The 23,546-nt window shown below is 39.9% G+C and overlaps 4 protein-coding genes across 8 annotated transcripts; 3 read left to right on the forward strand and 1 right to left on the reverse strand.

Annotated features, from left to right (window-relative positions):
* Window positions 1-3,722: 3,722 nt before the first annotated feature.
* LOC149043041 (uncharacterized) lies at window positions 3,723-4,496 on the forward strand. The gene has a single exon (XM_089211791.1). The coding sequence runs from the start codon at window positions 3,723-3,725 to the stop codon at window positions 4,230-4,232; it is 510 nt and encodes a 169-aa protein (XP_089067917.1). The 3' UTR covers window positions 4,233-4,496.
* Window positions 4,497-6,288: 1,792 nt separating this feature from the next.
* On the forward strand, window positions 6,289-10,767 carry LOC149043042 (uncharacterized). 5 transcript variants are annotated; one of them, XM_089211785.1, is made up of 6 exons: window positions 6,307-6,869; window positions 7,692-8,039; window positions 8,309-8,479; window positions 9,032-9,224; window positions 9,368-9,923; window positions 10,153-10,767. In XM_089211785.1, the coding sequence occupies exons 2-6, from the start codon at window positions 7,730-7,732 to the stop codon at window positions 10,372-10,374; spliced, it is 1,452 nt and encodes a 483-aa protein (XP_089067911.1). In that variant the 5' UTR covers window positions 6,307-6,869; window positions 7,692-7,729; the 3' UTR covers window positions 10,375-10,767. The 5 variants fall into 5 exon arrangements, with proteins under 5 accessions (XP_089067915.1, XP_089067911.1, XP_089067913.1 ...); XM_089211787.1 differs by having other exon boundaries at window positions 7,716-8,039; XM_089211786.1 differs by having other exon boundaries at window positions 6,307-6,549.
* LOC113670875 (uncharacterized) lies at window positions 10,653-21,171 on the reverse strand. The gene is made up of 13 exons (XM_089211784.1): window positions 19,076-21,171; window positions 18,754-18,797; window positions 16,209-16,370; window positions 15,517-15,598; window positions 14,319-14,481; window positions 13,938-14,205; window positions 13,780-13,841; window positions 13,403-13,546; window positions 13,091-13,150; window positions 12,338-12,723; window positions 12,111-12,256; window positions 11,539-11,716; window positions 10,653-11,374 (listed from the first exon to the last, which is right to left on the reverse strand). Exons 2-13 carry the CDS (start codon window positions 18,754-18,756, stop codon window positions 11,115-11,117), a joined length of 1,914 nt encoding a protein of 637 aa, XP_089067910.1. The 5' UTR covers window positions 18,757-18,797; window positions 19,076-21,171; the 3' UTR covers window positions 10,653-11,114.
* A 1,530-nt stretch (window positions 21,172-22,701) lies between these two features.
* On the forward strand, window positions 22,702-23,364 carry LOC149043043 (uncharacterized). The gene has a single exon (XM_089213683.1). The coding sequence runs from the start codon at window positions 22,702-22,704 to the stop codon at window positions 23,362-23,364; it is 663 nt and encodes a 220-aa protein (XP_089069809.1).
* The last annotated feature ends 182 nt before the right edge of the window (window positions 23,365-23,546 follow it).

Genomic DNA, 23,546 nt, shown 5'->3' on the forward strand with positions numbered 1-23,546 from the left:
GGCCAGGCCTAGCCTAGTCTCGTACCATGACCTTCACCGGCCAAGCGGTGGAAAAGTTCTTTCATTACAGTTACACGGTGGGATCTGCGTACAAGATTAGTATCGATCATCTGAAAGACTATAGTCAGTGAGTAATCTTGGTGATAAAATCAAGCTTACCTCGATGTCAAGCTTCAGTTCACAATGTTAGGAGACAATATTGTGTTAAACGATAAAAATTGAAATATATCTTATCTAAAAACATTGTAAGCGTTTACTATATTGGTGTTGGAAAATGAATGGAAATAACATATTTGCATAGGCCATTCAATAGACATTATAATAAGCCACTTAATCATTTCTTATTCCTTTTGGCGGTTTTACCTTACAGGTAGAGTTTGGTTAACATTTCCTTGTTATGATCATGAATTTGACATGGAGACAGATGTTTTTGCGTAAACTACGGGTCGCGGCTAGATATCAGTGCATTCATTATGTTGCTAAAAGATAATTAATAACTAAGAAAATGATTCGACATTATAAAAATTGATCCCGTATAGGAATTTCCGTGAAATAAGCCTCCTTTGTATTTTTAAATATCTAATACTCTCGTTTTTAGGCTAAATCCATGTCGAATTCCCGATCAGGAAAATAGTTTTTAATTTTAATTAAGTATGTTTGACACCTCTTTTTCTTACTAGTGACTCAAGGTGTAAACATGTGGTACTCTTCATCTTCCGCACTGAATTTGAATCAGATAACGTATACGACTGGCATGTAGCTCTTTTTGGGGACGCCACCTTGGCTATACCCTTTCTTCTCCGAGTTTTGTGTTTATTCTGCTGTTATGCAACAGCCGTCAAGGACTATTTTCTCTTAAGATGAGATCTTAAGATCTGATTTTAATTCTGTTTGTAAGTTTATTACAATTTTTATATTGTCAATCTTGTTTTTGTTTTGCCCGAACTTGACCGTAAGACCAAGAAATTTAAGTTAGAAAGACATTTTGTAAAGCGTAAACATCAATTAAATTATTGAAATGAAGCAGTAGGACTTAATTAGTTTTATTAATTAGTTTCATTGTTGGAACGGTTTCTGCTGCTTTAGTCTGATTGTCACTAAAGACACAAGCAACACAACTCTTATTCCACCGTGTAGACAGCCTCGACGTAAGCACAAACAGAAGTACTCATAAAGTCATGAAGATCAAATGTCTTCTTTTTCTTACGCTAGTGTTTGTGCATGTCGACGTCCGTTTTCATTTGGCATGTTCACCTAAAGCTTGCCTGTGTTTGCGTCGCTAGTGAAAACCAGGCTTAATCGATGTAAGAGGAAAAATTTATAACAGCTTAAAAGTCCATTTAAAGAGAAGGACCTTGACCCTAAAATTGCCTTCTTGCTACCAACTGTTAGTGGAAAAAAAGATGAAAATGGGAATTTTTTTCTTGACAAAAATCATCTACATCATTTTCAAGTTCAGACTAGCATGGCAATTTCAGGTTTAAAAACTTGCCATTTTGTTACCAATAAAAGTAAAGGGATATTTATTGTTACAATTAATTTTAATGATAAGTTTTGGGAAACTGTTGTAGCAACAGTTTAAAAGTTTTACTGTCAGCAAAAAGTTCCATCTTTCCTGATGGAAGCCTTACTTCATGACAATTTTCACACAAAAAAGTTATTCCCAAGGGAGTAGATCAACAAATTCAATAACTAAAAGTTTTTGCTTCTGCAGTGTGCTTCTTACTTCATGCTTCTTTGGGATAAATTAGTTAAAGCAGCATAAACAAAAATAATTCTATTCAGCATTGGTTTTAAAAAAAGAGGAATAACTCCTCAAAGAATTCTAAATTGCTTCAATTTCAAAATTTTTCTTAAATTTTGCGCGACTAGTAATTTTAAAACTGCGAGAAATTGTGGTTGTCGTTCACCAATTTTCCAAGTTAAAACGGGTTCTGTTTCAGGAAAGATCCATCTTCCATTCCCGCTCTTAGGTTTTTGGAAGCCGGTTTGAGTTTTTGGAAAATCGTTCTTGAAATCGGCACTCATACTAAAAATGTCCGTTTTTTCGTCATTTTCAAAGGCTCAGGAATAGTCCTTATACTTTCTCAAACTTCTTCTTTTTAAGCTTAAATCTAAGATTAACCCTTCCTCTTCAAAACTCGCTCTTGGGTTTCTCACTTATTGCTTCTGGCAATTGAAAAAGCGAATTTTATCAACGCTGCTGCGCTAGTTTCGGCCCTTTCTTCTCTAATTATGGGCTTTTCAAGGCGCGAGTGCATTCAAATCTCCCGCTTCAGTGTTGATGAATAATTAATGATGTCCAGGTACTCTTCGCGATGTGACTGATCATTTCTTCAGGTCAATTTTCTCCAAATTACAGCAATTGAGAAAAATAGGTTTGTGACTCCTGTCCATGTCTTGAAAGACTCGCGATCGATTGGATTAATGACTTCTGTTAGATAGTGCAAAACTCGCGAATGTGTTTATAACATCTGTTAGATCGTGCAAAACATTGTGATATGTTGTCGGGGACTGGAGCACACACTACGCTATTATGTAATCGTTGGCTACGGAAATATGTCAATTAACCGGAAAGTACACACCCAATAAGTTGTCAATCCGAAGCAATGTGATTTAAGTTAGCCTTTGACCGTGATCGTGCGAAGACCTCGTGAAACCTGTGACTGTTCATTAAAGTTACAAAATCGATTCTGTGCCCTTCTTGGATACTGACTTCAGTGGCCGGAGAATTCCAGGAAAGTGCGCCCGTTTCCCTCTCTATCTTTCTTCTTTTACTTATTGCTTTCTTTCCTCTTTCTTTTCTTCTTTCTTTTTTTCACATTTTTTTTCCCAAAAATGAAGTATGGGTCAATTCTAGGCCTGTCGCGATTGTGCTCGTAGAATGCGGGAGACTTGCTCACCGGAATGCCTAAAAGTTGCTTAAAAAATTGCCAAAAATAAAAAAAAAATGCTACCTAAAGTTCTTGATATTTTAGCATAAACGTAGATTTAGAGCTTTATTTTTCGTTATTCGCAATTATTGTTACCACTGGCCAAGAAATATAGCTTGAAACTTGGCTTGAAATAGTTGCTAGCAAATATGGGCGACATTTAAGGATACTTGAGTCTAACAGGACAAACGCAAGGTTCATTTGACGTCTCGCCGAACGTCATATGAAATATGAAAAGTCATATGAAAAGTCATTTTCTATGAAATCATCGACTTTTTCATGCTTTATAAGTGCTCTAAACCTATGTTTTTCTTAAAAATTGCTCTGAATAGCGAAATTGCTGCAAGTTGCTAAGTTGCTCCAAACGCCAAAAGTTGCTCAAAAGTTGCTCAAAAGTTGCTGTACACAATTGGGACAGGCCTAGTCTAGTCTCGTACCATGACCTTCATTGGCCAAGCGGTGGAAAAGTTCCTTCATTTCAGATACACGGTAGGATCTACGTACAAGATTAGTATCGATCATCTGAAAGACTATAGTCAGTGAGTAATCTTGTCATATTTTCATTCCGATGGTTGGTGGGATCAGGGAAGTCAACAACACAGCAAATCTTTGCGTGGAACCGTCATTTTGTTTGAGGAGCACGGGCTCCTTTCTGGATAGCGGATGTTTATGCTCCACAGTAAATACGTCATGTATTTAGGAATTATTGTCCCCAATACATATTGTGTCCTATGCTTTGAAACGCCGACATACCATATAACCATCCTCAGTACAAGAAAGACACTTTTTATGGCGGATAGGGAGGATTCACCGAATTCACGCAAATGTTGCAATTGGGCATGGATGTTGACCACGGGGGAAGGATGGGTGAAACTCATCGAGACGGTAGCGACTTTCTTAGCGGCTGTTCTTACGCTTTGCTACAAGTTCTATCGCTACCGGTCGGGATACAAATATCAAATCGGCATAGCCACCTGCGCGCTCGTCTTCCTGGTCCTGTACATCATTTTCAGAAGCTTACGATGTTTCGAGAAGGTGCCACCGATGTTTGGAATGATCGGATATTTTCTTCTCTCGGTAACCTTATTTGTTGGCTCTGGAATTGTGTTCCATGATGGCAACATCTATATGAAAGGGGAAGTAATGGTTGGATCAGGTATTTGTGGCTTCATAGCTGCTAGTTTGTTCTTTCTTGAAGCGATTTATTATCTCTTTGTCTTCATTAGTCGCCGATCACCTCCACGCCATGATTATGGAGAAACTCTAACTAGAGAAAAGCATGGTCCAGCAGCTGTTTAGCTAGAGCTGATATAAACAGAAGAGCTGATGCATACAGAAAGATGTTTACGCTTCGATTGAGACACGAAGTTAGTTGTTACGAGGTAAAATCTCACAGCAGAATGTTGTATATTATTTTAATTTACCTACTTGAGATACAAAAAGAATAAATTTGTGATGTCTGAGAGGAACAGAGAAATTTATCGTGGGTTTGATAAAATCAAGCTTACCTCGATGTCAAGCTTCAGTTCATTATGTTAAAAGACAAAATTAGCATTTAGCAAGACAGGTGTTTTTTGACTTCTTTGAACGTTGAAAACGAATGGAAATAATATATTAGCATAAACCTCACTGTGATTGTGAATTAACATGGTGACAGATGTTTTTGCGTAAACTGCGATTTGCGGCTAGATGTCAGTATAGTCCCATTGTGTTTCTAAAAAGATGATTAAGTGCCACTCTCGCTAAGAGCGGTCCTCTCGACTTCCCGTCGGAAAAAAGTTTTCTTTTATTTTTTGACCATGAAAAGGGTTTAGGACACATGTTTCAAAAATAGTTTAGTTGTTCTCCAATTGTCTATTTCTGCGTCGCCACAAGCCACAAATGATTTTTAGCCAGACCACCCCCTGTGGACAGCGATCGAAAGTGTAAATTTCAAAGATTTTGTCCAGCACGCAGCGACTGCAACAATGTAGCTCACGGAATTCTATCTCGCTACAAGTTACAAGGTGTATTCAGTTAGTTCACACACAAAATAAGGAAACTTCTGCTGAAATATTTTTCATACCGGCGTGATCAGAGGAGACCCTTCTCTTCGACCTTAATTTGCATATCAAAAATTCACTACTTTGTACGAAAGAATTCTCAAAATGCAGGCGTTAATCGGGCTGAAAAAACATATCAGTGCATAGTTTATACACCAATGAGGTCACGGATTGCCATAATTTTCATGATTCTTAGAATTGACCAAGATCCCCTTTTGCGCAAGCGTAACGACCGATCACGTTTACGCAACGTTTTAAGACAACTCGGCATCTAATCTCCATTCAGTTGCTGTGAAAACCTAAAATCCTCAACGTAGAAGATAAACGAACGAAGTTTTAACAGTCATTAGGAGATCTTGGTCAATTCTAAGAATGATGAAAATGATCTTTGATACGAGCGCAATTGAGCAAACACATGGATTTGCGTTGTTTTTAAGAAGTTGGTAGATGGAAGCTAGAGATAAGGTTTGAGGTTTATATGGGCGGCCGTCACCACCAAAAATACAAGGATGTCAAATAGATCAGCAAATACATAGATGGCTTAAGGATCAGTTGCAGGATAGCATAGCTAATAAAGGAATGGCATGGCCAAATTATAGACAGTCTAGTTTTCCTTAGTGAAACAGAACACCCTAAACATGAATAGTTTAGCCAAATGAGAAACGGTCTAGTAGCCCATGTTAAGTTGGAACATGAGATTGTGAAATGGACTAGCTCAATTACGAATAGCTTAGCACTCATTTGCAATACAGTACTCAAACGGTGTAGCGTTGCGTTAAACGGTTCAGGGTAACGTCGAGTAGTACAGCCTACGCACAAACGGTGTAGCGTTGCGTCAAATGGCTCAGCGTAATGTAGAATGGTACAGCGTACACACATATGGTGTAGCGCTGCGGGAAATGGCTCAGCGTAATGTCGAATGGTACAGCGTACATAAAAACAGTGTAACGTTGTGTGAAATGGCTCAGGGTAATGTCGAATGGTACAGCGTACATACAAACAGTGTAGCGTTGCGTGAAATGGTTTAGCGTAATGTCGAATGGTGCAGCGTACATACAAACAGTGTAGCGTTGCGTGAAGTGGCTTAGCATAATGTCGAATGGTACAGCGTACACACAAATGGTGTAGCGTTGCGTGAAATGGCTCAGCGTAATGTAGAATGGTACAGCGTAGACACAAATAGTGTAGCGTTAGGTCGAATAGCTTTGCAAAACATCAGACGCTCTATCTGAACATTAAATTGCTTAGTATTACTTGAAATATTTCGATGCTGTGGCGAATCGTCGTGGCGTGACGTGAAGGCTATGCCACTCCTTTGTTAGCTATGCTATCCTGCAACTGATCCTTAAGCCATCTGTGTATTAGCTGATCTATACGACATCCTTGTATTTTTGGTGGTGACGGCCGCCAAGGCATCTCGCCGAAACCACCAAAAATACAAACCGCAAATGGAACAGCGATCTGCTGGGGGCATGACGTCATCGAATGTGAAGACTGACACGAAACCATTACATGGCGTAGCCGCTGTATGGAATAGTCTTCACTTCGCTTTGCCGTAAAGCAGAGCCAATACGGTAAGTTTCTCCTCTTTTTTTCCCCCGCCGATATTGCATTTATTCGTTTTTGTTCATGATAGTGTTAATTAAAATAGCGAGACTGGATTCTACCACGGTTTACCGGCCTCCCGGTTTACCACAGTTTGCACGTGTTGGTGGGCCTGAATATGTTTATAGTATTAAAAAGTGTTATGACGTGCATTAAATGTCAATTGTCGAACTCCCTTTTCTTTCTGTGACTCACGCTTACTTTTCAATGAGAGTCCAAATTCAACGGCTCTTTGAACACTGGAGGAGTACGTGAGAAGTTGAATATTGTGTGTGCCCTGGACGCCATGGTAAGTAAACTGATATCCTTGATCTGTTTTGACATTTTTCGATCAAAGTGATATCGGAATGCTTTAACTGGTGTGCCGGACGATAACAGTAAGCTCATAGAAGACTGTTTATATTTATTATTTTAAAGAGGTGTACATTATATTGCTTTGTTTATTAATTTTTTTCCTGGGTGCAGTGATAGTAAAAGTAAGTTCCATTTTTATTTTGTCGATCAAACGTAGATTACATGTCTGGACCGGAAACAGTTAAGGGGTTTTTTTCGCGTTCCAAAAATAGTGTTTGTCAGGGTAATATTTTTTCTGAGTTGGTTTTGCGCGCATACATACTTATCTTCCCAGTGCTCTTTCCCATTCCGTAGTCATCACGTATTAAGGAAGGCTAGTGCGGACATCGTAATGCACGTAGTTGTACGTAATTCTACAACTCTAGGTCGAGTTTTACCGTTCGATCTGTTACAGTCGCAACTTGCTGAATAAAAACTATTGCATAATTCAGACAATTGACAGGACATCTTGCTGTTTCGTCGTTTGTTTCGGTAGACATATTTATTTACATTTTTATTTATTTTTACATTTCTGTACCTCAACTATTAATTTTTGTGATTATTATTATTATTATTATTTTTATTATTATTGCTACAGACTGAGTTCAATACACACTAGATATATTGACTAGAGTTGCGTGACTTGTAACGTTTCTCTTCTTGCCTTTAGGGCTAAGCAAAGAAAACTTCCAGATGATGAAAAAGCAAAGAAGAAAAAAAATTAGTGCTTGCTTTATAAGTGGCTCGTCTCCATCTTATGAATTTTTTTTCTTCACAGGTATCTTTGTTTGTTGTCTTTCAGTACTGTTAAGAGTCATGGACTTTCGTCAGCATTTATCAGATTCCCTAAATGAAATAACTGAATATATACAAGAAGGCGGAAATCGTGGAGGTGATTCAGAGAATACTGTTTTAAGACTGGAGGTTCTTTACGAGGCAGCGTTGATCAATGGGGACATTCCTTTAGATGCGGTTGACTTAATCAATCAAGCTCGTACACACCTGAACGTAAACTTGCATCAACAAGAGCCTTTTCGTGGGTATGAAGCACCAGCAGTGAGTGAGGCAGGTCGCCGAGGAAGACCTAAGTTTGCGATTTCCGAGAAGCAGCTGCTATTTTTCAGAGGTAAGGAGGAAAAAGTGCTTTTACCATTTTGAGGTTGAAAATTTGAAATGAAAATAAGGTAGACACATTTGAAATTATCCATATATGCCCCATATGAAGTGGGTGCTTTTTTTTTCGAGTTGATAGGTTTCGCCAAACCACGTTTTTTGGTTATTCATAACATCTTTAGTGAGTTCACCTTTTGAAGGTTTCATTCAATTTTCAGTGTAAACTATCTACTCTCAAAGGACTGTGTTTTCTTTTATGAACACAAGTTATCTCTTTGTTAGAGAACAACTTCACGTATAAAGACATGGCTCTAATGCTTGGGGTTAGCAAGCGAACTATTGAAAACCGTATGGCCGAGTACGAGTTGACGAACAAGTCCCGCTACAGTGACATAGAGGACGATTTTCTGGATTCTTTAATCCAGCGTATCATGACAAATTTCCCTAGATCGGGTAAGTAAGTCTTCATAAAAATTTTGAGGCTGTGGCCGGTCATGTTAAGTCAAAAAATAAAGATTTTTTTGCCCTTAGCTTGGTAAAAATAGTTTGAGAACCAGTACATAATGACGCAACAATTTATTCCTCTGGAACTAGACATGATAAACATCTGAATTGGGAAAATTTCTCGTTTGCCTTTATTTCTTTCAGATTGCATAAATTAATTAAACCTTTTCGGCCGATACGCGTTATTGCTTGAACACCTCAAGAAACGTAGACATTATCACACTTGGCAAGCGCAAACATGCTTATTTTAGTATAGACGTACACTCGAGACCGTTTCTGAAAATCCCGTATGCTGTTCTCTTCCAGTATATTGATTCAAAACGTAATCAACTTACAGGCAAGAACTTTTAAGCCCGCCTTAGTGTTTACACAAAATTTTGCATATCAGAAACACACTTTGTATCCTCTAAACAGAGAATTCAAGAAAGCACGACAAGTGGCATTAACTTCACTACTGTGTCACAGGGTGCTTGAAATTAAAACCCTTATTTTTGTTGACAGGTTGCAAAACAATCGAGGGTTACCTTGTTTCGCAAGGTGTACATGTGCAGAGGTGGAGACTAAGGAGTGCCATAAAGAGAGTCGATCCCATTGGCAGGAGGCTAAGGTCTATGAATGCCATCCGTAGACGAGTGTATAACGTACGTTCCCCACTGGCCCTCTGGCATATGGACGGGAATCACAAACTGATACGGTAGCTGTCACTTATCTCACTATTTTGATTACATAATTGTTGCTGTAATTCAGGTCTCAATAACTTTGCACCATTTGTTTTAGGAGTAACCTCCCCCCCCTTCATATACTTTCGGTTTACCACTCTATTCCTTCTCTTCTTAGATGGCGATTCGTGGTTCACGGCTGCATTGACGGTTACAGTCGCTCCGTCGTTTATCTTAAGTGCGATACGAATAACACGTCTGTCACAGTCTTGCGTCTCTTTGAGGGTGCGGTGTCTGAATGGGGATTGCCATCACGAGTCAGGGGCGACATGGGAGTTGAAAACAGAGACGTGGCACACTACATGTTGAACCATACAGCAAGAGGGCCCGGAAGAGGGAGTTACATCACCGGACGAAGCGTGCACAACTCGCGTATAGAAAGACTCTGGCGCGATGTGTACCAGTTAGTCCTATCCTCATTTTACGACCTTTTCCTTTCTCTCGAAGCATGCGGTCAGCTCGATCCGGACAACGAAGGGCATCTATTTTGCCTTCACTTCACTTATCTCCCAATAATCAACGAGGCTCTTTCAAAATTTGTGCTATCCTGGAATAACCACAAAATACGTACTGCAAGAAACAAAAGTCCTTTACAACTGTTCATACTAGGGATGCAGGAAATTGCGGAAGAAAGTGGTATTGTGGCATCAGAATACTTTCAAAACCTTAGTCAGGTAAACGCAATAATGCATATGACAGACACAGTTCCCCAAGCATTAAAGCCACACGGGTGAACAATTTCAAGTGGCCTCTACTAAATATTGAGTTTTAATTAACCACCCCTTCAATTTAAATATAGATCACGATCGAAACGATGCCAAGATTCCTTGCTTGCAAAGTTAATTTAAGGCAGTCATAACCAATGTTTTGCGGTATTTGAATCTCCTTTCAACTATATTTCAGAGGGACTTGGAGGGATACGGTGTGGATCCTACGGCTTACTTTCATGACGGCACAGATGATGCACTACAGAATGAGGTTGCCGTCCCACCGACACGGTGTCCGTTAGATGTTGAGTCGTTTACGATTTTTGAGGCAAGCATGTCAGAAGTCCAAGGCGAAGATCCATGGGACATTACACCATATCTGCATGCACTGGAAACGATGAATCGTCTGAAAACCTAGGTTTTAACATTTTCTTTAATGCACCAGTGTACGCCACTTACGTTAAAGTATCTCCCCCCCCCCATCCTATCATCTTACTTTTCTATTTCGTTGGACAATGTGTTGTTTTTTGTTTATTTCGGTTACACCGGGAAAATGAGTACACTTGGCATCACTCATAATGTATCCTATCGTAATCTGCGATGTCAGCTTGCGATAACCCCAACCTAAGCTGAGTGGAACTGGTGCTGAAATAGTGAGAGGTTGTAACGTCTGACTATGAATAGACAGCACACAGATAAAATAAATGATAACATTTTATTTCCAAAATGTATCGATTGGGACGTTTAAACAGTATAGTAAGTGAAAACGTAACGACTTTAAAAAATTGCGCAATAAACGTCCTTCGCTTTACTTTTGTTTGGATGAGTATTTGGTAACATTAACACATAAACTTTGTTCTTTTCAATGTATTTTCATTTCGTTCATCTCAGGCCCATTTCTACGCTATTAAAATCTTCATCATAATCAGAATCCAATAAAGGGCAAACACAAACATATACACAATATTGCTTGTATGAGTTGCACCAAATGACCCTTTGGTGTACAGCCTAAACTAGCGCTCTTTTTTTAACTAGACTTTTAAAGCTTGTGTAATGAATACGAATTTTCGCCTCAACAATGCTGCTGTAAACTAAATTCAACTTATAAATTAAAAAACACCTTGTCAAAGAGAATCAATCAGAAATCAGTAGTTTCACTCAGAGACGGCCAAAGTAATCATTTGCGAAAGCGTAGTCAAAGAAAGAGAACACTTCTTCCTTGGTCATTGATACATTCTCACCTATCGGCAAAGTCAGCCTGCTAATACAAGTGTTGCCAATAGGAAGGCAAGATGGCATATTCGTATCAAAACAAATAGAGGGCTTCATTTGGAAACCCAGAACAGGCTCGTTCTCGCATCCAGTGACGAACTTTAAAATGCTATGGAGAGATATATTGCCATCTACCCTCCTTCCAGCTGAAAAGAGAAAAACACAAAAATTAGCAGTGCACTCATGAAGCCCTGAATCCCAGTTCTTTTTTACGCGCTCTGTGGAAAATTTCGATTGGCATAAAGCAAAGTTACACCTGTCTAGCCAGCGGTGATGTTTCTTAGACTAGAGAAAAGAGAACGACAGTTACCTGACACCTCTTTCAAGTAATTCAGGAAGAGTCTGTATGTTCGCTCTTCCCGCTGCCTTTGATTGCTGGCCTCGTCGGAAAACATGGGGTCCAGCAGTTTCACCAGTTTGGGGTATGTCATAGGCAGCACTGCTGTCTTTCGGAAGAGGAATGAAAGACTCGGTTTCCCATGAAGGAGCTAACAGATTAAGAGAAAAGCAAGATTCATTTCCTCGGAAAGTATTGAATCTATGTAAAATTGTTAGAGATCAAGGGAATACAAATCTCTTGTGTGAGTAAGAGAGGATCAAAGAGAAGAGAGGGCATCCTACATACAGTCCCTATTCTTCTTCAGCCATTTTTAGACCTGCTCCCAGACTACAGAGATCCTAAGGGGATTAAACAACTGCCTATCACCTGTAAAAGAAATGTGTGGGGTTTTTCGTTGGAAGCGCTTGAAGAGAAACTGTTCGTATTTGGCGAGAGTCGGTATTGTAAGGTTCCACTGTAGTCATAATTAAATTTGGTTTTCTTGCCTAAGTAAAGGGTGAAGACTAGACCATCAGTTACAACCGGTCACTGTGAAATCTTACCTCAACGAGTCCGAATCTCTCGAGTCCTACCCGAAATTGGGTTTCTGCTTCCCCCAGATTAGTCAAATCATCTTTTTTGAAGATTCGCTGAAGCTGGTCTTCAGCAAGGAAAGTAGGCAAAGGACCACCTTGCAACAAACTGAAACCTGCAATAAAAAGGTAAATTGAAATTCTTGTGTGCTCAAGTGAAAATGAGACAGGTCTCTCAGTAGGCTTTGCATATTTACCAAAAAAGAGGCCAGCTCCATAATAATGTTTCCTATCTAGTGCTTCTTTTTTCTCAAAAATGACGTAGCCTCCTCCTTCTTCCTTGAAGAGCTTGTCACGTATATCGCGCATCACCATGCCCAAAAATTCCCGCCTTGGACCACCATAGTCTTGAGCGCCCTCACCGGTGAAGATCACCTCTAAAGGTACACTGAAATCAATCGCTGGCGGATCATCCCTCAATATCTCTTCCATAGCATCATCGAAGAGGCGGTAACGAGAGACAAATATCTCCGTGGTCTTTCCCTCACACAGTTCAGAGTCGTTTCGAAGGTCAAGCATTCGCCCTCGCTGTAACCTTCGCTTGAACTCCCCTAAGACTGTAACAGGCTCGTCACAAGTAGCCCTGAAATAAATTTGAAATGATCAAAGAGGCGTAACGCCCGTGAAATTTGAATAATTCCCAAAAGTATGCCGGTAACTACTGCATTAAACCGGTCTACTAACGAGCAGTCGGCCCGATTGTATCTAGCTTCTTACACTAATAGTTGAGTGCCAAAGTCAAAGTAGTAAAATCAACTAACGGATCTCTGCACATAAAAGGTTGTGCTTAGCACATTATATCATTGGACGGACGCCTAATTTCCCCCTTCCTTCCCTTAAAACGATATCACAGCAAAAGTTCATACACACTAACACCAACTACACTGTAGGGTACGCAAAAGACAGTCAAGCAGAATGTACCAAGCATGATTCTATCAATTTGTACTTACATAGCTGTTAATGTTTCCTCTAAAGCATTTCTCATATGCTCCTCGTACGGGACAGGTTCCCTAGGTAGATAGCGAGGAATAACTATTTGAGGGGGCTTTTAGCGGAATGGTAGAAGTTTTCATGTAATGTTCATGATGTTACAATCAACTGTCAATTAGTGTATGACGGCAACAGCAGAGTAGAATGGATGTACACACGGTTAGTGCATAGATAACGATACAGGATTGGCGTTTCATTCCCTTAGACGCACTTGAGAAACTTTTCAGCGCCACCTAAATAATCGGTAATTTTAACATGGCTAAGAAACTCACTCTTCATTGGCGGCTGCTTCGTCATGACTTATTGAAGCCTGATCAGTACCACGAGGAGGCTGTTCTGGCAGTTCCAGTGAGTTCTGCTCAGTGCCACTTAGAGGCTGATTGGGCAGTTCTGCTGGGTTAACTCGTTCTTCCTCTCTGAAATATTGATTATATTGGTGTATAAAGACCACCTTCAGGCTAAGCACAATGCCCCATGTTAAATATTAATATAAAGTATAAAGTCACTGTTTTTTTTAAGAAATTAAGGCTAAACAATGCGTACAAAAAGGAACTTCTAACTACGTGAAATACCGAAAACAACTTTTAGTACTTTCTAAAAGCGTGGAAACGATAACCACCATGCGAGTGCGGTGACCACTTCTACTTACCCCCTCTCTCCAAATGCTGGCGGCAGATCATCGTCGGATGTTTCTGTAGGCCTTGTTTCACCCTACAAAAAAATTATTCCAAAAAAATTAAGTATTAGCAGAAGGCTCCATATTCTACCCAGAAATAGTCAAAAAAACGTCACCAGCAAAACACAAACCCGACACGTTTCCATATGGGCTCGCATCCCGCGCAATGGGATAGACTCCCTACAAAGCAGACACTCCTCCGCATGTTCATCATCATCCTCTATGTCGCCCAAAGTTATATCTACTTGTATGGGCCGAATATAAACTCGGCCCATGCCCAAACACCTAAGTTCGTCGGTATTGCACGACCCATACTTCACAACTTGTAACCTAGTGCGCGAGTTGTCTGCGCACAACAGCATTTCGAATCCGCCACAACTTTGTAATGGACGGAAGGCCCTGGAAATATAAACAAAAGAAATCGGTTTACAAACGGCTGGAGCTAAAAGACTAGGAAAAAAAGGAACTTGAGATCTTAAGCAAGCTAGTGGATTGAGAGTTATGTAACTCACTTGTACAAAACCTCCTTGACCTGCTCCTTCGATGCATTCGTGGGGATCTGCAACTTTTTCTCTCCAAGGCCATTTTCTTTTAATAAAAGCTTCTCGCGGTTGGTTGGAACGGTGAGCTGGTCACGCCCAGCGAGACAAACAAAAGTTCTGGTAATGGTTTTTTCTGTTGAAAATTGTAGTGTTTTTTTAATAAGTTGTAAACATTGCTTTTAATTAATATCCTGTTTTCATCCTCTAACAGATCAAAAAAGTCATCCTAATGGAGTTGAGCAGTCATTTTTCCCTCAGAGAGAAGGTCAATACTGCATACAGATTAACTTATGCATGATTTTAAAGATATTTGCAATGTTTGGGGTTACACTTAGTGGAAGGACTAGTGACAGACAAGTGCGCACCGAATTAAAAATGCATTTTCTCTCAACAGTACTCCAATTAACCTATGAAACTACAGCCGCCGTAGGAAGATGTGAATGTTTACGCGAATTAGCTCGTGAGGAAGTTGATATTCCAATAACTTGGAGATGACAACAAATACTGTGAACGATAGAATGCACAAAGTCAGCCCCACTAAATGACAAAAAGGGGTGAGGAACATTTATCAATACTGCTTCATTTCTAAGACTTTTTAAAACCTCCTCAAAATGTTTTTAAACATAGGATGCTGTTGCTTTGTTCTTTTTCCGGCTGCAAGGAAAGTTCAAGTTAACAAGCTCAGAATACCTGGCTTGTAGGCCCTGGGACTAGTGTTCCAGAAGTCCTGATAACTTACGTAAAGCTATTTATTTTCTCATGCAGTCAATCTTTGGTGTTTATTAAAGCTTGAAAGTATAATACTTACTTGATTAAGAAGATGGGCTAGTTTATACGGGACTAAAATCTACAGCGCCACTTGAAAGAAAATGGACTCAAATAGTCGCTATCGGAACCGATCTGTCTTCCGGGTTTTGAGAAACGCATCCGTGCCTACTACTTATTTTGAGAGAGCTAAGCTATAAATCGCAAGATTGTGCGTAAATTTCCGTGAAAATGACATTTATTGTTAGTTTCTTGGCCTCGTTGCTGTACTTTTACAAGAGATTCAATTTATCTTTCCAGACCGTGGCCAACACATCTCTTTCGGTATTGGGTCAATTACAAACTATCCAGGTCTTGCAAAAGGCCCTTCGTATGTAGAGGAAAATCTGTGATCATCAGTTACCTCTATTTTCTGGGACTCTCTGTGCTCTATGGGAGGAACTGGTTACGCGGTTCTGCCGCCTGCTCGCGTAAGGGTGGACCCTCTGTAAGTGGCAAAAATATTATTAGAGAAAATGCCTCTGTTAATGCCTTTCTTGCAGGACTCAATAAAAGCAGAGTACATTTCTGAATGTTATGAGAAGTTGATCGTATGGAATACATACTATCAAGTGAAAATGAAATGCATCGGCGCGGGTAAAGTTTCCGCAAATGAAAGAGAAAAGTCGCTCCTAACGGGCGAAGGACACTTTTGCATACGGGTGTAGAAAAAGAAAAATACGCAATAGCGTAGGAAAATTGATTCATAAGCCAGACAGGACGGTTCCTCTGAGAACGAGAAAGCTCGAAAGCCTTTAAGATTGATTTAATGTTCAAGCATGCCAAACAGAGTTACCTGTATGGTAGACGTTTTCATTTTTGTTTAAAATAATGTAAAAAAGGTCTACGGTCTAAAGAGCACAACAACTCGACGCCAGAGATCTCGTCCGTGCAGAGACATTTTTACAGACGTACATCGCTTGCCGCACGACCCTCTCGAAGCTACGCGTATGCTCGAGTGTGGTACAAAGTGTTAGCGATTGTGGTAGAAGCGTGGACGTAGCGCATTGCAGCGCATTGAACCTCTGATGGGAGAAATAAGAAGCCATGAATTACCAGTTGTCGATTGAACAACCTGCGGTGCTCGTCGACAACTGAGCTAGATGGGCCCGCCACCGGGATGTTCGTCGATGGGGTGCTGTGTGTATTCCCATCGCTTATCATCTGGGCTGCTCGCTGTAGCAACTCAGCAACAGTGGTGTTGACGTTCGAATTGTTCTGAAATTCGAGATAATTTTAAATAAGGTAAATCGGTAAAATTTGTCTCAAATATTTAAGCTTAACTTTAGAACTTAGCTTAACGTTCCTTTAAGGGGAGGGCTGAAATGAACACAATTGTTAGGGGTCTTGCCAGATAGCCTATTGATGCAGCGGTATCGGACACAGCCATGTAGACAAATGTCTTCCTCTAGGGGGAGGGGTATAGGCGTGCAGCAAAGGATTTCAAACACTGACCTATTCATACCCGGACAAGTTCAGATTCTGTTCAAAACAGAGAGGCCAGAGAACAATACCCTGTCCAGCGGCAAGTATACGCCACATAAGGGAGTAACCCCTCCCCCGGGCACTCTTCCAAGCGAAAATTTTTACTTTACCGCTAATTTCATCATCTAACACTTAATGCTTTTTGAAACCTTACGCGGATACAACTTTTAGGTTACAGCGTAAGTAAACAATCATATCAACTGGAAGAAAGCTCCTCCCGTAAGCTACCGCAAAGTTTGTGTCTTTTAAAATTCAAGCTCTTACTCGCTTTTTCAATTCTTTTAAGAATGTACATTTCAAATGGTTTTGTGAGTGCGGTAAAGGGCATTTTCATGACTTGTGATCAGCCTTTGTTTTCCCCGTGAAATATGAAACTTTTTGTCGTGAAGCGTGATTTTGTAAAATTATTTTCTGTGAAACGGCAAATGAATGTTTAATTTGCTGTAAATCCTGAGTTTAAGGTTACTTCCTACCTTCAGAGACCTAAAAAAATCGATTTTTATGTTATTTGACAAAACTGAATCCAAACATTCCATCAAATGTTTTCATGGTAAAAATATCGGATATCTTTAAAAGCACCCGAGCTAAGTAGAAAAACGTATTTTCAAATACAAGTTAATAAATCAGGAAAGTGTCATTATCTCGGACCTGGGTGAGCTCCCTGGGGGAATTTTCGCGGCAACCGCTCATGTTGAGGCTCGATTTTCATGTTATTTCCCTATTTTGTTTACATCGCGCACTTTCCAAAAGTCACACGTGGAAGCTCTTCGTTTATGGAAAAATCTTTGCTCATGGAAAAATAAACAGCGGAAGAAAGTCCTTGGGAGAAAAAAAGGAAAAAAAATGCAGGCCCAAAGAAGAAAGAAAGAGTACCACTCTTTCAAGTAAGGAACAAAATTCTTTTGTGAAAGCGATTAGTACTAACGGAGCTTCACGCTGGCGCCCAGATTTCGAACAAAGAGAACGCCACCTAACCAACTTTTGCCATACATGATGTTAAAAACGAAGTTTCCTTTTTTTTAATGCAAGTAATAGTCTTGATACAAAAATATTAAAAATCGCCTCGACTCGTCATTTCGAAAGCTGTATGTCGATTCGTTGTCTTGCCCCTCAGCTTTGCAGTTTTTTAATTTTTGCAGCGGGTTTTTCCTTTGCCTTTGACCACTTTGCTCATTATTGTGTTGTCCTCCTCAACGCTCCACTGAGCAATCGAGATAAAAAAAGAAAAAAAAGTTTGCAATGGGTTACTTTTACCGCGAAATCTTGATCCATAGTAATTGACGCCAGGAGGTCCCGTTGTCCTATTGGTTTGCGGTTTCCTGGGGCCAGATAATCTCCTGGCGTGGCGCGAGTTGTTTGCGAACCTTTATGAGCTAAAATCTGGCATTTGATTCTAGGAGGAATACCACTACTTTGAGCGAATTTATAGGGTATATAGATGTGACCGATTTTCGTCACATTTCGCTAAAACATCCCAGGAATAATGACAAACGAAGGTGTGTCGGGAAATTTTGATATTTGAAATATTTGTCCTGTGGCGTCCATTTACGCAACACGATTGGCATATTTTTAGCTACTCCAACTAAAGATGCCGATATCGACACAACCAATCAGAATATCGCTGACACACTTTTGTTAATTGATGCCTTGTGAATGAGACTGTGCAGCCATTTTGCTCATGATGCAGCATCCGATACCCGATTAATTCAATAGAAGAACCTTCGGTCGTTTCACGCCTTACCGGCTCTTGACACTTCCTCAAAAGAAAGTCGCTTAAATTATATTTTTATCGTAATCTGCAGTTATTAAGCTTTCTTCTGATAAATATAGTTTGCTAGGATTTTTGTGAAACCAGCGCGCGAACGAATTTTTCCCGAAGGATACCCGCGAAGGTGGGAAGTAATTTTAAGTATGTCTTAGATATATTTTCAACACATTTTCCCTTTACCACCCTCTTTTATGTCTGAAGGTTTTCTTACTAATTTTATGGCAGACCTGCCTCATCATGGAGGGTATGTATGTGCTCAAAACCAACTCGGAAAAAAGGTTCCTTTGGCACACACTACACGTTTGATTGAAGAATGTCAAAACAGATGAAGGATATCAGTTTCCTTACCATGGCGTCCAGGGCACACACAAAATCCAACTTCTCACGTACTCCTGCAATGTTTAAAGAGCCGTTGAGGTTAAACTCCCTTTGAAAAGTAAGCGCGAGTCAGAAAAGAAAAGAATTGAGAGCTCGGCAATCGACATTTAATGCATATCATAACACTACTTAATACTATTAAAATTCAGGCTCACCAACACGTGCAAACTGTGGTAAACCGGGAGGCCGGTAAACCGTGGTAGAATCCAGTCTCGCTATTTTAATTAACACTATCATGAACGAAAACGAATAAATGCAATATCGGCAGGGAAAAAAAAGAAGAGAAACTTACCGAATTGGCTCTGCTTTACGGCAAAGCGAAGTGAAGACTATTCCACAGAGTGACCACACTATGTAATGGTTTCGCGCCAGTCTTCGCATTCGATGACGTCATGCCCCCAGCAGATCGCTGTTCCATTTGCGGTTTGTATTTTTGGTGGTTTCGGCGAGATGCCTTGGCGGCCGTCACCACCAAAAATACAAGGATGTCGTATAGATCAGCTAATACACAGATGGCTTAAGGATCAGTTGCAGGATAGCATAGCTAACAAAGGAGTGGCATAGCCTTCACGTCACGCCACGACGATTCGCCACAACATCGAAATATTTCAAGTAATACTAAGCAATTTAATGTTCAGATAGAGCGTCTGATGTTTTGCAAAGCTATTCGACCTAACGCTACACTATTTGTGTCTACGCTGTACCATTCTACATTACGCTGAGCCATTTCACGCAACGCTACACCATTTGTGTGTACGCTGTACCATTCGACATTATGCTAAGCCACTTCACGCAACGCTACACTGTTTGTATGTACGCTGCACCATTCGACATTACGCTAAGCCATTTCACGCAACGCTACACTGTTTGTATGTACGCTGCACCATTCGACATTACGCTAAGCCATTTCACGCAACGCTACACTGTTTGTATGTACGCTGTACCATTCGACATTACCCTGAGCCATTTCACACAACGTTACACTGTTTTTATGTACGCTATACCATTCGACATTACGCTGAGCCATTTCCCGCAGCGCTACACCATATGTGTGTACGCTGTACCATTCTACATTACGCTGAGCCATTTGACGCAACGCTACACCGTTTGTGCGTAGGCTGTACTACTCGACGTTACCCTGAACCGTTTAACGCAACGCTACACCGTTTGAGTACTGTATTGCAAATGAGTGCTAAGCTATTCGTAATTGAGCTAGTCCATTTCACAATCTCATGTTCCAACTCAACATGGGCTACTAGACCGTTTCTCATTTGGCTAAACTATTCATGTTTAGGGTGTTCTGTTTCACTAAGGAAAACTAGACTGTCTATAATTTGGCCATGCCATTCCTTTATTAGCTATGCTATCCTGCAACTGATCCTTAAGCCATCTATGTATTTGCTGATCTATTTGACATCCTTGTATTTTTGGTGGTGACGGCCGCCCATAGGTTTACACTTTCGATCGCTGTCCACAGGGGTGGTCTGGCCAAAAATCATTTTTGGCTTGTGGTGACGCAAAAAGGAAAATTGGAGAACAACTAAACTACATTTGAAACATGTGTCCTAAACCCTTTTCATGGGCAAAAAAAAAAGAAAACTTTTTTCCGACGGGAAGTTGAGAGGACCGCTCTTAGCGGGAGCGGCACTTAATAACTAAGAAAATGACCCTACCTTATAAAAATTGATCCCGTAAAGGAATTTCCTGGAAATAACCCTCCCAATGCTTTACCTCTATAATATTCTCGTTTTTAGGCTAAATCCATGTCGAATTCCCGATCCAGAAAATAGTTTTTAAATTTTAATTTAGCACGTGCGACACCTCTTTTCCTTACAGGTGACTTAAGGTGTAAACATATAGTGCTTTTCATCTTCCGCACTAAATTTGAATCAAGTTTAAATTGTGATGATAATACCAATAAAGAAGGCATAAACCTATCATCCTCTAGCGTCTTTTTTTGTCTTGCGTGTCGATCGTAAACATCATTAGATCCCAGACTCTGTGCTTAATGGTCAATGTCTTTCCCAGTCTTTTCCCTACCAATGTTGCGTGCCTTGCATATCGTCTCGCACTTGGCTTAGTTTTTATGCCTAGGGCCAGGCCTTGGCCGTGGCCGTAGGCACTATGCTATTGCCGTTCGTGTAAACAATAGAAATTATAACATAGCTAGCAGAGCCGCGCAATCAAATTCAGTATGCGTAAGCGTGCTCAAAATCCCGATGGTGCACGCTGATAGCGTGAGCAAATCGCTTCGCCAGAAATTTAAAAATAAAGAATTTTGTATTTAAACTGCAGTAAAGTAAAACTCGAGCTTTCAACAGAAAATTTGAAATAAAACCTATTCCTATTTTGCTTAATATTTCGCTTACCGCGAACAATCACTTCTGATATTGTTGGTCCGTTTTTCGCGTCGGATTTGACGCACAATTCCACCGGCTATGTTATAAAACAATTGGTTCGTGCTTTTAGTTGTGCACTAGCGAGTTATGGAGCACGTGGGAAGTTTGGAGAGCACTCAAGAAGCTAGAGTTGCCCGAGGCAATACGCTTCTTTCGTGCTCTCCAAACTTCCCACTTGCTCCATTTAACAAATAGATTCCAAGTTGCCGTGCGTCTGTTCAGTAATAGATCACAGATGACCTTAAAAATGTGGTAAGAGCAAAAAAGTGGCGCACGAGGCGCAGCCGAGTGTGTCACTGATGTTCTTACCACATTTTGACGTCATCTGTGATCTTTTGCTGAACAGACGCACGGCAACTTGGAATCTATTTGTTTTATATAATAAAGAATTAAAATATACGGGAAAAAAGGTTTTAATGATAACTTCATCTATACGTCTGTCATCCAATAGATTATAAGTGAGAGCCAATCAGAATGCGTGCATAACTGAGCTTATCATATAAAACTCTATAACGCACGCTTAAGCATGAACCAATTGTTAATTAGCGATCTATCCAATCAGAACGAAAAAATCTCGCAAAACCGATGCAGCTAACTGGTTAAAACCGGTTCGACGACTTCGGACATCGTACTAAGTAGCTTGGTTCATGTGAGACCGATTTCTTTTCAAGCAGTAGCGACACTGTTTGCTGCTTATTTCTTTTGGTAAGTACGTTTTATTTTGCCTGATATTAAAGGCGGACATGATTTGCAACAGCTTTCGGTCAGTGTTTCTGAATACCCTTCTAGAAAAGGCGTTGCTTACGGCTTGTGCTGTAAAAGACGTGGAGAATGATCAACTACGAGTTACGGTATTCTTCAAACAGTGTTTTATTTGCGTTTAATAATTTTCCAGTTCGAAAAAGGGAACGACGAAGGCTTGCGCAAAAGGAAATTACCCATGTGGTAACGAAGAGAAATTCCCTCGTGGGAACGATTGCAAATCCTCTCGTAGGATTCATGAAAATTCCATTTTGGGAACTTTTGAAAAGCCCCTTATACGTACTGTTGTCAAAATGATTGAAAATGGGTTCATGGAAAATCCCCAATTTCGGAACGATGGAAAAGGCGACTTTTCAACTTTAGAGAGGGTATTCAATAACACTGAAACACATTTGGAAGCTGTAGTGTGATGCTCTTATAATACAAGGAGTTGCAGAATCAATGAATCTTATAATTCACTTTGTTGAATCTCATCATAACTTTGCTGAACAAACTATTATACATCCCTTAAATTGCCTCAGAGGTGCAAGAACCATTTTCATAGGACATATTGACGAATATCATTATGTCTCAACTATTCAAGCCTCTGGCCGATCGAATTCATCACGAAATTGTCACAGTCATTTTAATAATACACACAGTTGGAAACACTGCTTATATATGTATACCAGTAGAGAAAAGTAACAAAACAGGTAATGTGCCTTCTAAGAAGTAAAAAACCTGTGCTATCGACAAGGAGGAAAACTGCACAACTTATATGCGACAATATATGAGAAACAGAAGAGCTAATGAAAGTAATGATGATAGAGCAAAAAGACTTAAAGTACAAAGAGATGCTTGCAAGGAGACAAAATCAACGTTAGGACATGCCATCTCTCTGTTTCACAGTCTTGTATCTAAAGGTCTAATATATACATGTAGCTGTTGTGACCAATTATGGTATAGGCATAGTGTCATTTTGGCTGAAACATTTACGTCATCTAATAATAATCTTGGAAAATATACTCTGGATAAAAAAAGTTTTGATGATCAGGAGTGGTTGTGCAATTCATGTCACAAGTACTTAAAGAAGAATAAAGTTTCACCTCAAGCTGCTATAAATGGATTGCAGTTTCCTAAGAAACCAGAGTTTATTGACTTAAATGAGTTGGAATGTAGACTAGTGGCACCAAGACTAGCTTTTCAAAAACTATTACAAGCTCCAAGAGGTAAACAGTTAAAAATAAGTGGCAATGTTGTTAATGTCCCTGCAGATATAACTGATACTGTTCACATTTTACCAAGAGTTGAAAGTGCAAGTGGAACCATTAAAGTTCAGTTAAAGAGAAAGTTAAAATATAAAAGTTCAGCTTTGTCTTTGAATGTCAGACCACATAGGGTTTTTCAAGCAGCTAAGTGGCTTTCAGTTCCCTTTTTATAAAGAGGAAGGTATAACCTTCAATGAGAAGTGGAAACTAAATGATAGTATTGAGGACTTTCAAGAGTGCTTGGGAAAAGATAACATTTTAGGTAATTCTCAAAGCATTAATGCAGAGAAGCAGAAATGTTCTAGTGATGGTGAGTGGAGTGAAGATGAGGCAGAAATCGTAGCAGGTGTTACTG

Source organism: Pocillopora damicornis, chromosome 7 (genome assembly GCF_964200805.1).
Source record: "Pocillopora damicornis chromosome 7, jaPocDami1.2, whole genome shotgun sequence".
NCBI lineage: Eukaryota > Metazoa > Cnidaria > Anthozoa > Scleractinia > Pocilloporidae > Pocillopora > Pocillopora damicornis.

What these genes read in the sequence shown, in the direction of transcription:
- LOC149043042 (XM_089211785.1), top strand. Translation starts at nt 7,730, where the DNA reads ATGGACTTTCGTCAGCATTTATCAGATTCCCTAAATGAAATAACTGAA. An exon ending in GACAAATTTCCCTAGATCGG is followed by an intron (nt 8,480 to 9,031) that starts GTAAGTAAGTCT and finishes TTTTGTTGACAG; the next exon opens with GTTGCAAAACAATCGAGGGT. An exon ending in ACTTTCAAAACCTTAGTCAG is followed by an intron (nt 9,924 to 10,152) that starts GTAAACGCAATA and finishes ACTATATTTCAG; the next exon opens with AGGGACTTGGAGGGATACGG.
- LOC113670875 (XM_089211784.1), bottom strand. An exon ending in GAGGAAACATTAACAGCTAT is followed by an intron (nt 12,724 to 13,090) that starts GTAAGTACAAAT and finishes AATTTATTTCAG; the next exon opens with GGCTACTTGTGACGAGCCTG. An exon ending in TGGAGCTGGCCTCTTTTTTG is followed by an intron (nt 12,257 to 12,337) that starts GTAAATATGCAA and finishes TTTTTATTGCAG; the next exon opens with GTTTCAGTTTGTTGCAAGGT.
- LOC149043043 (XM_089213683.1), top strand. Translation starts at nt 22,702, where the DNA reads ATGCGACAATATATGAGAAACAGAAGAGCTAATGAAAGTAATGATGAT.
- LOC149043041 (XM_089211791.1), top strand. Translation starts at nt 3,723, where the DNA reads ATGGCGGATAGGGAGGATTCACCGAATTCACGCAAATGTTGCAATTGG.